Below are 15544 nucleotides of genomic sequence, written 5' to 3' on the forward strand. Positions count from 1 at the left end.
TTCCAAAGATCTGTAGTTCTGCAAGAATAGATTTTATTAAACTAAATGTTTGATAGTTCCAAAGATCCGTATTTCCAAAAACAAAACGATTTGAGAGATCGCCGCCTGGATGAGCTTAGAGCTTTCCGCTGATTGACGACATTTGAAGTGCTCGAAAAGTGATGTCTGTGCCTTTCGTTTAATCCATCCCCTTGTGGTTCTGGAAAATCCACCAAAACGATTAAAACTTTAAAGAGGGAAGACAAAAAATAATCGAATGAAATAAATAAAAGTCTCCTATGGCATAACTTTCTTCTCGCAGAACGCATCCAACAAAAAATTACTTAATTTCAGTTTTTTTTTCGTGCTATTCCCAGAGCAAAAAACTTTTCTGAAAAATCAATTGTACTATTTCTAGAATTTCCAGGATTTCCTGCGTGTAAACACGATCCATATAAAAAGACTTTGTTACGCAAAAAATGAGGGAAAGGTTTACTTGAAGAAGATGAAGATTCTGGAAAAAAAAACGCTAACCGCATAAACGCTACCATGAAACGCCGAAGAATTCGGATCTATCGCTAAAAAATCAGCACCTATTTTCTATTAGAAATCCATAAAATAAGCTGTAAAAATTCAAAATTTTAGAACTGACCATTTTTTATTTCCCGTACGGGATTTGTTTCGCTTAGAATTCTGTTATTATTACGGTCAAGTAAGTTTAACTGAAATGATTCTATGTATATCACTTCAGTTTTCCTGAAGATTTAAAATTTTAATTCTACATACATTTGGATTGATCGCGGTATACGGTGGCAGGATTTTTGTCATTTCTGTTCTAGTTTTTCTTAGTTTTCTTAGTTAAGATTAAATTTATTTTTGTCAGTTCTAAAACCTTAGTGTTTAGGAAATTTTGGAATGTTTCAGAAAGAAGTTCCAGAAAATTCCACTAGAATAATGTTTGAATATTATGTGCAGTAAAAGAATTCCATTCCATTGTTAAGACAATAAATTTCTCTCTAATGCCTTGAATAGATTTATTCCACAAAATTATTCATTACAATCATTTAAATTCATTCATTTCATTACAATCATTGAAATTCATTCATTCATTGCAATTATTTAAGTCCATTCATTCATTCATTGCAAACATTCAAATAATTCACTCGTACTATCTCTGACACGCTTTTTCTAGTAGATTTTACAAGAAAAAAGGTGTTGCTCGGGCCCCAAAATATTCGACACGTCCCTCATCGTCGAATGTTAAACCCGTGGTGGAACTCTTGTCAGATTCTCGGACGAGTTTCCCTTCCTTCTCTTGGATTGAAACCCTCTTTTCCACCCTTAAGTCAACAGTATTTCTTCCGTCCCCTTACATTGAACACGCATCCACGATCTATTTGAATAATCCCCGAAATTTTATGCGTTTCTAATGGGGATCGAGTTTTCCGAACAATCCGTACATCTCGGTGTTGTGCAACCACGTCCGCCAGCGCTGGGTTTCGTCGAACGCGTGCGTGTCGTGCTTGCGTGCGCCGCTTTTCCTGGTCCATTTTATTTTTTTATCGTATTCAAGGTGTTTTCTTTATTTTTCGAAATTGGTGACTTGCAGTGAGTTGTAAGGTGAATTTCCTTACATACTAGTAGTATTTCTTTGCTTTTAGTTTATTTCCCTATCCCTAAGTGGTTAGCGCTCTTTTCTTTACGACCGTTGTTTTTTTAATGTAAGTTTTTCCTTTTCCATGTAATTTTTCTTTTAAATAACTACCGAAGATGTTTTATGTGCTACTGTTACACGTTTTATTTTAATATGCTCTTCTAATTCCTTGTGTGTTTCAATAAAAACGAATTTTTTATCAGCATTCGAAATTTCGTTCCTATTTTTACTTCGCACAGTTTTTTCGTGAAGGATTTAAATTGTATTCACGTGAAAGAACACGAATTGTTTTTTATTTCAAGGCAATTTTTTTACTGTACAACTAATTCTACTCGTATTTCTATACTAATACTTATTCCTATACTTTTTCTTATTCGAAGGTACGGCACCTAAATAAGCATCTATGGTCAATGCTACCAGTGAAAATGGTTGTTGCGATTCAACATCGGAAATATCTACTTTGACTCCAGAGGACAGCAGGAAAGTGAGGACCTTAACAGTTTCTCTCTTTCGTTTTCTTCATGTTTTTCTTTTTTTTTTTTTGCTATTCAAACCTTGTTTTCATTACACTCAAGATTTAGATGGTGTTGTAGATTTATTTGGATTTATTTTGCGATACTTGGGCTCTTTTTTAAAGAATTATTTCAACGTTCTTATCTTGTAGAACACCTCTGACAAACCTAGTAGATGTGGCCTCGATATTCCACCAGAAACGGAGGGAAACGGAGCAGAATTGCCTTCTCCTGTCGGCTCTGATTGCTGGCGTAATCCTGTAAGTTTATTTTCGCTTCTTCCTGAACGATTTTTTTGAATGTTTCTGTTGGTTCCTTTAGTTTTTCTTTTCATATTCTTTTCTTCTTGCTACTATCTACTTACTACTATACTATTTTCTATTGGAGTTGAAGTGATGATAGTATATTAAGTATCGGTAGTAGTTGTAATACGTCTCAAAAATAATGTTTTCTACGTTGGTTGCCTAGGTTTCTCTCACTAAGAGTTATACAATCCATTGTGTCCTACTTTATTTTGCGGTAAAAGATTTCTCTCAAGAAAGTTTCCTGGATATAATCGTCACAAACTATATATACCAGTGATTTGATAGTGATAGTGATATCTTTGCATTATTCAGATATTTTGAAGTTATTTTATCTGAGTTGTGAATCCTTTTTCCTTAATATATCTATTCTTTTTCTGAAACCCAGCATAAGCGTGATCTTTTATGTATAGTAAGTGAAGTCCATCCTTTATGTAATACTTTACTGCTCTTTATCAGTTCTACCGTAGCTGAACAACTTACGAATATAACTTTTACGGGAATCTATGGAATCTTTTCTCTTTTCTTCAAAAAAGAATCTTTTTTCTTTAATTTATCTCTCCTTTTTATGGATTCTTAACTCATTATGGGCTTGAACTTTTATGTGTTGTAAGCAAAGTCCATCCTTTTTGTAAAACTGCTTCTTATCAGTTCTACCGTAGCTAAGCAACTTCTGAATACAACTTTTACGGGAATCTATGGATAATCACGATTCCTGTCTCTCCGACGTTCTATTACTTTGTGGTTACTGTTTCTTTATTGTTCACTAATTCTTCCTGTATTGCTAAAAAAAAATTTGCTACTTACTTACTTATCAATACTTCTGATAATCTACCCTTCTGGTAATGTTTCATTGATGTAGGAAATATTCTGTTTTATAACTTTATAAATTATTTTAGAGATAGTACCCCACTTATCTAATATTTGCAAGATTTCTTTGAACATTCCTTTTTTAATGTATTTTTGCTTCCCACCTTCTACTTTGTAAATAACCGTACTGAAATCAAAAACTTCTACATCATACCATATCTTTTACGCCATGAATTCTAGTTGATTTCAAAATCATCATTATTTCAGAATGTTTGCGATGCCTTTTTGAAAGTGGAAGCCATGTTAAGCGAAGGAGCCAGTTTGATAGATGTCCTTAAGACACTTTACCCAGGTATTGAAGAACCTCCTGAGGGCTGGTCAGATCACCTGGTTAGTCTGTGTTTTATTAATGTTTTTAGAAGTTAGTAATAGTTGTAAGTGTTTCTACCGACGGGAAATTTCTATTTTCTCTATATTTCAATGAATTTCTTTGATGCGTATTTAATCTGATCTACAATACACAATGACGACCATGTTCTCTCCTTTTCCGATCATTCTGCACCTGACTGTATAACCAGAGGGTTCCGTTATTTTCATGGCAGATTAATCTCGGATTTAATAGTTATTTGCGTTGCAGATCATGTCAATTCTCGCAGAGATCATAGATCGCCCGCCTCGAAGGGAAAAACTTCCAGAATTTAACACATTCGAGGATGCTGTGGAACTTTTCAGGTATGATTTTATTCAGTTCTTTGGTTAATCGTTGCACTAGAATAACTGTCTTAATTTGGGGATATATTTGAGGATTTTCTGTAAATTTCTGTTATAGAACCCGTAAACGCATTCTAATTCTTACCGGTGCCGGAGTTTCGGTCTCATGTGGTATACCAGATTTCCGCAGTAAAGATGGTAATGTTAGAAACCATAAATATATCTTTTTTTTTGAAAAAAATACTAAGTTTCTTCCTCTTGTTTACTGATATAAGTTTATTGTTTAGGTATATATGCCCGGCTTCACGTTGACTTCCCAGATTTGCCAGACCCAACCGCAATGTTCGATATTCGTTATTTTACCCATAATCCAGCTCCATTTTATGATTTTGCAATGGTTTGTTTTATCGAACCCCAGGGATGATCCAAACGTTTTCATTTCCTTCTTGTCATTTTTATTATTCAGGAGATTTTCCCTGGTCAGTATGAGCCATCTATCTCTCATAAATTCATCCGCCAACTAGAAATAAACAACCAACTTCTGAGGAATTACACACAAAATATTGATACCCTTGAGAAACAAACCCAAATCGAGAAAGTTGTTGAGTGTCACGGTAAATGAGTTATATTTCCATTAAATTTTCGTTTTTTTTTCTTATTCGTTGCCTGTTCTCTTGTTTACAAACGAATATTCTATGTTTAATGTCAATTCATTCGTCTCTTTGTTTTATTTCAGTAGTAATTACATTTCATTATAGCACTAGACTTTAACTGAGACGTATTTATGTCAAGTTTGAGATTTCCAGGCTCTTTTTCCAAGGCTACATGCCTCAATTGCTCGGCAAAGTTTGATGGTGATGTTATTAGGGAGGACGTTATGGCTAAGGTGATTCGGATAGAGCAACTTCTATTATTTCTTAATCATCTGTCTCTGTCTCTGCCCTTTCTTTCATAATATCTCATCCATTCGTTTTTTTAACTTATGTGTTTAAGCGTGTCGCACGTTGCCCTCGATGTACCGTTGGTGTAATGAAGCCAGACATAGTATTTTTCGGTGAAGACCTCGGAAGGGATTTCCACTCACAAATGGCACTTGATAAAGATGAAGTGGATTTGTTGGTAGTTATCGGTAAGTCAGAGTTGTGTCTCATTTTTTGCTTTCCTTCTTTTGTTTAATTCTGTATTTACGCTACCAGGAACTTTATGAAGTCCTTTATTTCTTCTATTTCTATTTTTTTTTTTGAAATTTTTTATTTAAGGTTCTTCCTTGAAAGTGCGCCCAGTCTCCTTAATACCATTTAGTGTGAATCCAAACGTGCCCCAAATTTTAATTAACCGGTTAGTTAGTTTTGTTATCACTGGCAAGACATTTTTTGTAATGGGTTTTGAATTTTCTTTGCTTTTTTATTCGTTTTTTTTCTTTCTTAGCCGTGCTGCTATAATGCTTGCTATAGTCGGATCAAAACAACGGGAACGGGAACGTGCAGTTGCGTAACCGGCTAACCTGGCAGCGGTTCGGTTAGGGTCGAGCAGGATCCTCCCTAGAGTCATTCATTGCCTCAGTTCGCGATGATCTCACCTCGAGTCCAAAACCAGCTATCTCCACTATGCGCAGCTGCACTGCTTTTCATGTCGTTTTGATCCAGCTGCATATTCTTTCGAGTACAAATACGCGTTTAGGAGATCATTTCTTTCATTTGAATTTTGCTGTAGGCACCGAGAGAAATGTTTAGTTTTCTGCATAATCCAATTTATTTCAGAGAACCACTTTCCGGTTACAAAGCAGACATTGAACTGCTTGGAAATTGCGACGATATCATCGAGGATATTTGTTTGGCTCTTGGAGGGTCATTTGTCGAAATGCTAGAAAAGCATCGTAAGTTACTCCGTCGTACCAACTGTTCCTTCATTCTTCCTTTGTTGATACGTTATTTTTTTGTAGAGAAGAAGATGAGGGAGCGGTCGAGTGCAACAAGTAATGGTCATATTGAAAGCGAGCAAGTTACTGTGTCGGTCTCTGAGGTAGTGAGGAGGAGAAGACGTACCGCGAAAAAAGAGGAGTTTCTTCAGGTAATTGTTCACTGCTTCTGGGAATCTTCTGTCCATCGATACTCACTTCACTTTTAGATCATGAAGCAACTTGAAATCTCCGGGCATTCTGAGTGTAACTCGGATTTTGATGGGATTTCGGCGGTGAAGAGGCCACGATTAGAGGACATGTACGAAAGGCGATATATTCCTGTAGCGAAACATCTTCCAGAACATACATACTTCCAGGTATGTTTTATACCTTCTTTATGATGTTGTCCCATTGCAAACATTTGGAATTTTTGGTTAGATTTCGGCCAATAGAGCGGTGTTTCCCGGAGCTGAGCTCTACTACGATCTCGAGACCGGTGCAATATGTCAACCGACAAGTTATCGGTGAGTGTGTACACTTATTCCAATTCAGTATTACCATGAGAGAAAGAAAGTTGCACATACGCAATGTTTGTAAGTTTTGTACATATTCATGTAGATATTTGCTTTTAACTACTCGTAAATGAATAGCTTCTGTCTTACGAAGTAGTGATTTTAACCTCACTTCCACAATCATTCGATTCAGCACCTTTAGCTGATTCGTACGATATTCTTTTGGGAGAAGGTCCGAGCATTCTTAGCGTGGTCTTAGAAACCACACTCAAGGAAATCTCGTATGAAGTTTTTGTTTTTGAAGAAAAAAAACTGCAGCTATGAACAATAGCAAAAAAAGTTCATATCTACAGATAAATATAAAAATTTGGGAGTTTTTTTAAATTCAAATTCTATCTGGGCTGGATATTGTGTAGCTGTATTTTTCTTAAAAAGTTCCCAAATGCACATAGTATTTACAATGAGCAGAAGTATCGTTATGATATCGGTCTTATTATGCTAGCTGGAATATTTTACAAGTGAAATTTCCTCGCATTTAATAACTGTAAAATCAACAGTTTGCGGTCAGAAGCAAACTTTTAGAAAAGAAAGAAAAGGATTCCTGGAAGTGCTCCTTTTTTCCAGGTTTTTCGCAGCACAAAACCGTTTTCATAGCAAAAACTACTGTAGTTGTGATAGATTTCTCTGGTTTTTTCAGTCCTGATGGCGGAGCACATTTCGGAATAGACAGCGGTGATGACGATGATGACAATCTCGACGAAGACGGTCAAAGTTGCACTGGTATGGCCAGCCGTGCATGTAGCATGCCTGACACGTCTGGGGTGTGTCTATTTTTTACGCTTCCAAATGCTTTGTAGGGATTTGTTGTGTTTACGGTACCTATGAGCTGTTATGCTTCTAATGCTTTGTGCTTCTTTTCTAGTTTATTTAGTTGCCTTCAGTCTCCTCCCTTGTTATTGTTCAGATGTCTGGATCCGATCGTTAAATATTTCAAACGTTCAACTCCTTTCTTAACTACTGTAGACAATGATTTGTAGGCTGTGGATGCGGTTGACATGGGTCCACGAGCTGCATCATGTGAACCATCTGTAGACCTGGATGCTATAATTTCGGCCAGGGAGTTTCACTTGCAGCTGGACGGGGAATCGTCCACTAAGGATGAAGAAGAAGAAGACGATGATCTGTAAGGAACTTTTGGTGATTCCGTGAAAAGTTAAGTTCTTTAGAAAGTAAGCCTAACTATATGTTTTGCTCTGTTCAATTCTATTCTTGTAAATTATTTCCGTTCACATTTAATTTCTCAGCTGATGTATTTCCGCTGTGACATCTATAAGTGGATATTTTTAAAGCATTGCTTCGTTGAAATGTAGTAAATTATAATGTGCATTTGTAAAATTGACGAGTTTTTTTTTCGGACTACTCATTTTTTTTCTTCAAGCGGTGTTGCCTTAGTTTGTTCTTCCATGAATTTGTATTATTCCAAATTCTCGTTAATCCAGCGTATCTGACTTTGTCTTCTTTATTCCCTCTTAAAATATTTAGTTAACTGCCAAATGTTTTTCGACCAAACGTTATAAACTAGCTTATTCATATTCATATCATCATCTCGTAGGTTTCCGGTGTTTATCGGAACTTTACTAACCATAATCAGCACTTTTTTTTCTGTATGTAAAGCACGTTGAATATTAGATGTTCTCAGGGTTTAAAGGCATAAATGGCTGCTTGATCCCCTGACATTCGTAATTTATGCCCTCATTACAGTACATTGATGCTCGAATTCTCATTGTATTGTTTGTTGCAAAGTGAAATGTTTATTATGAATTGCAATAATAGTCGATTCTAATCTAATTTCCTACCGATAACAGTCAGTTTTGTTGTATTGAAGAACAATTATTCGTAATCATGATAATAATTTTTAAATGAATAAAATAACAGGATATAATACACAGAAAACCCACATTCGTTGCGAATATTTGCGCTGGGATTCTATTTACATGGAAATACAGCAGAATATGCTAGCGTTTTTCTACAGTTTCCAAATTTTCCTGCTTTAATTCTCCACATTTACTAGGATTTCTTGACTTAAAGACATCACCCCACAAGTCTGGACTGGTGCCGGTTTTAGGTGGGTTATGCCTATACTTAGTCGTAGATTATGGAGAGAAGGGTGATTCCGTCCATCTCTTCCTGATTGCCGTAAAAAACGGCCGGAAGATGCGGCGCGTGCACAAGGCTGGCGCGCTCCAGTCGAACTCCTGGTAGAAAATAGCCCGCCGCTACGCTCGAAGCTGTATATTCCGTGCTGTTTTTTACGGCGATTAGGAGAAAATGGACAGGATCACCCTTCTCTCCTTAATCTATGATCCCGTATACGAATACTCCACTTGAAATCCGTACCACCTCAGATTCGTGAAGTGATGCCTTTAACAAGGTTTGTAGTTACCAAATCTACTTCGGTGATACAAACCATGAGAAGTTTCCTTAGAGAAGAAATTTCAAAATTCTATAAGGAAAATTCTTTGATTTATCCATTGCTCTCTTTTAACACGCACGCAATGCTGGGTAAAAAAAAACGAAGACTGCTTAACCAGAAAAAAAGCAGGCAGAGAAAATCGGAATCTTTCAGAGAAATTGCTGCTCGGGCATCGAGTTCTCTGTGGTGAGGATTTGAAATTAAGCTTTTATCTACCATTGTCAAGTTATTTACCGCAATAGACATATTAAAAATCTCTCCGAAAATTCTTTAAAGACCGATTCAAGAATCCATTCAAAAATGGAAAAGATTTTCCAGGAATAAGATCGAGGACGATGTCCTACGTGAAAATTTCTGAAAGCAGACTGCAACAGAAACTGACTCCGGGAATCCATAGCGGATGACCGTTAACGAATCAGCGACCGCTCTTATTTCCTTGAATCAATGCGAGAAAAAGAATGAGTTGATAAAATAGGCGAACTTACGTGAAAACACACTAAATTTCAAAGTATTTCGCTATTTTTCACAATTTACATTACATAAGGACATGGCTGTCAAATAACAAAACTACATACAATTGAAGAAGCACAGAAAGCCGTTTTAACTTGTAGATCAAGACCGAAGAACCGAGCCTAAGGCAAAGTCACTGTTATCAAAAAAATTTGACCTACAGTCAATCCTTGTCGTCATTTTCCCTCTGCACATCCCTGTATTCTCTTCATTTCCTTTCATTTCTTCACTGATCCTTTGAATTTTGGGAATTAGTTCAATTCGATGTAATGACAATGGTACATTCGGGATTATTTGCTAGTAGACCTCCTAATTTATCCGACAAAATTCACTTGCTGAGTGGAAACCGAAAAAGATTATCTGAAGATCTGCCTATCACTGACTTTTTTTTTTAAAAGAAAAATCAATATTGTTAGATTTCGGAATCTATTGGAAGAGTTTTCAATGTTCTCATGTCACTGCCTTCTCGAACCTTCGAAGTACTTTGTCTTTAAAATTATTTCTGGATAAGAACTGATAGCTGAAGTCATGAAGAACTCCACAAAGGTATATCGAAGTGTACTGGTGTGAAAAACTTAAGGGTAGCTTACCACGAATCTGACGTGATGGGAGAACACGTGGGGGAAGCTAGAAATGAGGTTGTGGATTGCGGGATTCCGGGTGATTTCGCTCATTTTTCCTCAAATTGCCGTAGAAAATGGCGTGGGAAGCGTTTTAGTACGAACGAGATACGTTAAAACGATCTTGATTATACCGCAATCAGGATCGAATTCGTGCTCCGGAGCCAGATAGCTGTAAAATGGAATCCTCGTAAAAAAACAGCGTTTTCCATGTCGATTTTTTACGACGACTAGGAAGGGATCAGCGAAACCACCAATAACCAGCAATCAACCGATCCTCGACCTCAACAATATCTCCAATTTTCCCCCTGTGTTCCTTCACGCCTTCAAATTCATGGTATGCGGCCCCGGCCCTAAAGGACAAAAGTGAACTTTCGCATAATGTTTCACCGCAAAGTAAAAATAGCTTGATGAAACGTGCACCATACATAGAAATAATTTTTACAGTATGCTACAGAAAGTATAGTGGGATCGAAAGACCTAACACGGTTAATCCTTGGTACCGCTCGAACGCTCGGTGGATGCAAATAAACTGCAGCGATGGGTAGTCAGAAAGATTGCAGTGCGCTCGGAACCCCCCCCCCCCCCCCCCCCCCCGAGAGAAGCCACATACGGGATTGCTAACCGCTTGCAATCACCCTGTTTATAGCAAATGTAGTCAGGGATTTGAGTATACACTCTGGGCACGTGCGAACACCTTTATATAACGTGCACAGATATATGGTGGAAGTGAGCCAGATATTGCAAAAAGGTGTTGTTATCCGACACACTACCAATGCCCAACCTAGATAAGTTAAATACTCAGTGAGGGAAGTCGAATCTTTGGTAGCAACCCTACTTTTCGTTAGAGGCATCACTCCACAATATCTCCAGTTGTTTCCCCCGGATGGATTCCTGGGAGGGGGTCATTCGTCCATTTCTTCCTAATTGTCGCAAAAAACGGCCCGGATGATGCGGCGCCGCACGGGGCTGGGGTGCTCCAATCGAACTCCTTGTAGAAAGTAGTGCGCCAGAACGCCTGAAGCCGTATCTTCCGGTCCGTTTTTTACGGGAATTAGGAAGAAATGGACGGAATCATCCCCCTCTCCATAGTCTCCCATCCCGTATACGAATACTCCACCTGAAATCCCTACCACCTCAGATCCGTGGAGTGATGCCTTTAAGCTGATTTCCTGGACATAAGGGCATTCGGGTCACTCGGTGCGGATGGGCAGTTCAGAGAAGTCTCACAGGATATGGAACAGTGACGAATGGATGATTTCTGTCCGAGCTGGATGTTCCTGGTGAAGGAGAAGGCTGGGCAGAGCTGTGTTCAAGGTCGACACGCCCCGGCAGAAGTGCGAAGTTAAATAAAAGAAAAAATATGACCCCTTCGGCTTAACTTAGAAAAAAAATCTATTGCTGAGAGTTCTCTCCTCAAGTAAACAGCGTTTAGTGCGTAACGAAGTGATGTGAGGCTAAGTACAGCCGCCTAAGGCGATATACTCCACCCAGCGATTAAGTCAAGTTTGTCATAGAAAGCCAATGCTGAAAAACTTGGTGTCTAGAAAAAAAATTTCCATTAAACATCACAGATCGCAAAGTTTCTTGACGTAACTTATATGTACTTTTAAAAATTGTTCCTTGAAATCCTTCGAAACTAAACCGCATTCACCCTTTCTTAGATTGTATATTTAAATAGACGAATGTCAACATTTTTATTTCTCTGCTGGAAAAATTGGAATACGATTTTGTGAGCGGCGTCAGGTTTTTTTTCATCTCGTAACAAATTAATGCGGTGAAGGAATTCGTGAAGAAAATTCTAGAATTTGTTACTGTGACCGCTGTAAATTATAATGCACATCGCACAATCGCCGAAAACATTGTCACTGTCAGAAGGAAAACCTTAAGTATGACCTAGTAGAAACGTGTTTAGTTTCACTCCAGATGAATATACAGTACAACCAGTTGTAAAGTACGGTGAGAAGTAGGTGTGAAGAGGTGGAATCATGAAGTTTTTCATTCACATATCCTCATAGCTCGATCAAAACAACTCTGGAGAACAATAACTCTCTGGAGAAGTTCTTCAAAATTGCATACTGAACCTATCGCAGACCCATACTACCCACGGTTCCGGTTTCGACCGACATAAAAAGCTGCAGTAAATTGCCGACGTTCGATTGATGGATGACGAGGACACAAGAGTTCGATGATGAAAAACGTCAGTGACGGCGATGAATACAGTACACCAGGTGAAGAGGTTCACCACCCCCGTCGAGATGTGAACGAGGAGCGAAGGAGAGCGCTAGACGATGTCGGTTCGGTATCGGAACGTCGAGGACGACGAGAAAAAAAAACGCACACACACAGTGCGACCGAGCCGAGCGAATGCATTTAAACACACAACACATCGTCCGTCGTGCATTGGCAGTGCGATGAGCGTGAACGCGTTCGTGACCGGTGCCGTTGCCACATCGGCGGTTACCATCGTTATTTGTCTATTTTTTGCCGCATGGATATTCGCGGATGTGAATGAATTCTACGATCGAACGATGAGGGATATGCTTGAGTTTAAGGTGAGTCCCTTGGATAATTTCTTCGAAAAAAATTAACGTGCTATTAATTTTATAAAATGTGAAATTTGAATGCTTCGTGGTCCTGCAGGTATGTCCTCTAAGCTAACGCTGTTCAGGATTTTTCCTCCTGAAAGGTTTATTTCCCATGTTTCAGTCAGATCTTTTTTTTCCTATGCTAGCCATTGCACTATGTACACGGGGACCTCAGAAAAACCCGGTTCTTGCGACATGTTAGAATTTACGAGGTCTGACCTCGAAGGAAATGCGAAGAGTCATACGAAACGAATCAATATTACTAGTGTTATGAGTATATCAATGTAAAGTGAAAACGAAAGGAAAACTCGGACTTTCTCCTAACCGATTTTGATAAAGCAAATCGCGGGACAATAAAACTGAAACGGACTATAATGACTACTGAATCGCCTAGAAATTTCAGGTCCTTAATGAAATGTACTTATCCACAACTTTGAAAAAAAAGGCTTTGATCTGTTTTCGAGTAGTATTTTTAATTCTGGCTTTATTATTAAGTTTTAACTCAAGTTGTGTATAGTCTGAGCAGCAAGCTGTTTCCATTCTCAAAGGCAGCGTGTCACGAAAAGGACGATGTTGGCTTTCTGTAGGTAAATATAGAGTTTGAAGTGTAGAATAAGAGTGTGAGCATACTCCGCCCAATTCCCCCTAATCATCCTGAAGAATGGCGTGAGAAACGGGATTGGTTCGTACGAGATACCTTAGAACGCGTCCCTTGTATATTTTTTCTTCGCCGATTTCCTCGGCAACCTTGGTTGGTTGCTCATTCATTGGTCTCACTCGAACAGGCTGCTGAGGAGACCTCATTGATTTTTGACCGCTCGCTAGCGGATGCGGCGCGTTCACAAGGGTGGAGCGTTTCTACGTACCTCGTAGGAGCTAAGGGTCTGTTTCCCACGCTATTTTTCAAGACAATTTGGGGAAAATTAACGGGGCCACGGTTATCCTCGAGATCATCACCCTGATCTCCATATTTGCCAATAGAGATCCCAACGACGTCGTTTTCGTGACGCCCTGCCTTCACGTATTCGATTTGGGACCTTTCATGAAAATCGTAAGAACGTACGTGGCGTAAAGTGGCTACTCACGTACGAACGAAATCGTACGTGAGTAGCCACTTTTTCTTTTTGCACCTTTTCTTTGGCTGTAGTTGAACAATTGCGGTCTTGTTCGAATAATATCACGGCCACAAACTGGCTCCTTTTGAGAAATTTAATTATTTTCGAAACAAAACTTAGTGCAAAATGCAATAAAATAAGTCTTTAAGAGGCGTCTTTTTCAAATATTTCCCTTGAAAAACTATTTTTTCAGTCTCAGATGCTAAGTAAGTTCACCTATGACGTAGGTATGATCATCAAATAATGTGAGAGACTGCCCTAGCTAGGTTTTTATAAGAGTGCTAGGGAGTTTTCGACAGCATGATGTGATTGATTAAGACATCAAGATCCCTTTCTTACAGGATATTCAAGGGTACGATAACGGAAAAATTATTTCAAAATCTTAAAAAGTTTCACCTTCTGCTCTATTAAGCGATTGTGAGATTTTTATACATACTCTTATTTATTGAAAAATTCATAAAAACTCTTTTATATGCCTTAAATCCGCTGTTCATAGAATATGTTCAGCAAAAATTCTGTTCCCAAGCTTATTTATACGAATACTTTAGGATCTATCGAGTGGAGCATGGGACGCGTTGACCGATCTTACGATACCAGCAAAAACATCAAAATCCACACAAAAACAATTCAGAACAGCTTTTCGTGAAAAACGACATGGACGCGGAGGACGTGGTGGCGGTTACAGAGGAGGCGGTGGCGGCTACGGAGGCGGCGGTGGCGGTTATGGTGGCGGTTATGGTGGCGGTGGAGGCGGCTATGTAGGCGGCGGAGGTGGTGGAGGCGGTTACGGAGTTGGAGGGGGATCTTATGGCATTGGAGGATATAAAGGCGCGGGATGCGGTCCTGGAGGATGTAATGGTGGTGGAGGTGGTTACGGAGTCGGAGGGGGCGGTAGTTGCACCTGCGGTCCCACGCCAAATATATGTCCATCTGGACCACCCGGACCACCAGGAGCTCCCGGTTTACGAGGACTTGACGGGGCTCCTGGTAAAAAAGGCCAACCTGGCTTACCGGGATCATCATACGGTGTAGCACCAGTCGGAGGAGGATGCATCAAATGTCCTGCAGGTCCACCTGGGCCACCTGGACTTGATGGTGCTACGGGTCCACCTGGACCACCTGGAAGCGCAGGAAAAGGCGGTTACGCTGGTGCGGGCCAACCAGGACCACCAGGACCAATGGGAGACCCAGGAATACCTGGTGCACCGGGAAAACCCGGACGAGATGGGCCTCCTGGGAAGCGCGGACAAGGAGCTGTATCTTTACCAGGGCTACCAGGTCCCCCAGGACCTCCTGGTCCAATGGGAAGTCCTGGCCAGGATGGCATGATTGGAGTGGGTGCCCCTGGTACAACTGGACCTATGGGTCCACCTGGACCACCTGGAGCGCCGGGTCCAGACGGAATACCCGGAGCTCCCGGTCAACCCGGAGCTCATGGTGCTGATGGTAAGCTATTTTCTCCTAGTTTCAAACATTTTTTTCTTGGGAAAAATAAAGTTGTGACAGGGTGACAGGATTTTCGAGAATTTTTTTTCAGGTGCATACTGTCCCTGTCCTCCGCGGGGCGGTTATGGAGGAGGCGGTCGATTTATGGGGATTTCCAAGAGCAAGGTACTTTTTTCGTACACACCTTCTTGCTATCCACCAATATTGATTAACCATTTTTTTTTTCAGAAACTCGTATCCAAAGCAGCTAGAACGATGTCCGCGGCTGCTCGTAAGGTAGCAGCAAATTAATGCGTCAACGGAAACCAGAACTGCCCAATCAACAAGAACATCCAGAAATCTTGTAGAGTGCCATTTAGGGCATTTAATAAATCATCAATAAGAAGATCAAGTACACTGTCAGCGTTTATTT

At 39.6% G+C, this 15544-nt stretch overlaps 2 protein-coding genes across 2 annotated transcripts; both read left to right on the top strand.

The window, feature by feature from the left end:
• Positions 1–2036: 2036 nt before the first annotated feature.
• Positions 2037–7567, top strand: RB195_003698 (uncharacterized protein; the record flags this gene model as incomplete). The annotated part of the gene is made up of 16 exons (XM_064201458.1): positions 2037–2117; positions 2298–2405; positions 3525–3647; positions 3895–3989; positions 4087–4166; positions 4256–4365; positions 4435–4582; positions 4775–4854; positions 4962–5097; positions 5228–5306; positions 5729–5844; positions 5911–6038; positions 6096–6245; positions 6307–6392; positions 7078–7201; positions 7418–7567. 16 exons carry the CDS (start codon positions 2037–2039, stop codon positions 7565–7567), a joined length of 1794 nt encoding a protein of 597 aa, XP_064057339.1.
• Positions 7568–12397: 4830 nt separating this feature from the next.
• RB195_003699 (uncharacterized protein) lies at positions 12398–15423 on the top strand (the record flags this gene model as incomplete). The annotated part of the gene is made up of 4 exons (XM_064201459.1): positions 12398–12538; positions 14235–15132; positions 15224–15297; positions 15361–15423. 4 exons carry the CDS (start codon positions 12398–12400, stop codon positions 15421–15423), a joined length of 1176 nt encoding a protein of 391 aa, XP_064057340.1.
• Between the last annotated feature and the right edge of the window lie 121 nt (positions 15424–15544).

The sequence above is a fragment of the Necator americanus genome, chromosome IV (genome assembly GCF_031761385.1).
Source record: "Necator americanus strain Aroian chromosome IV, whole genome shotgun sequence".
Classification (NCBI taxonomy): Eukaryota; Metazoa; Nematoda; class Chromadorea; order Rhabditida; family Ancylostomatidae; genus Necator; species Necator americanus.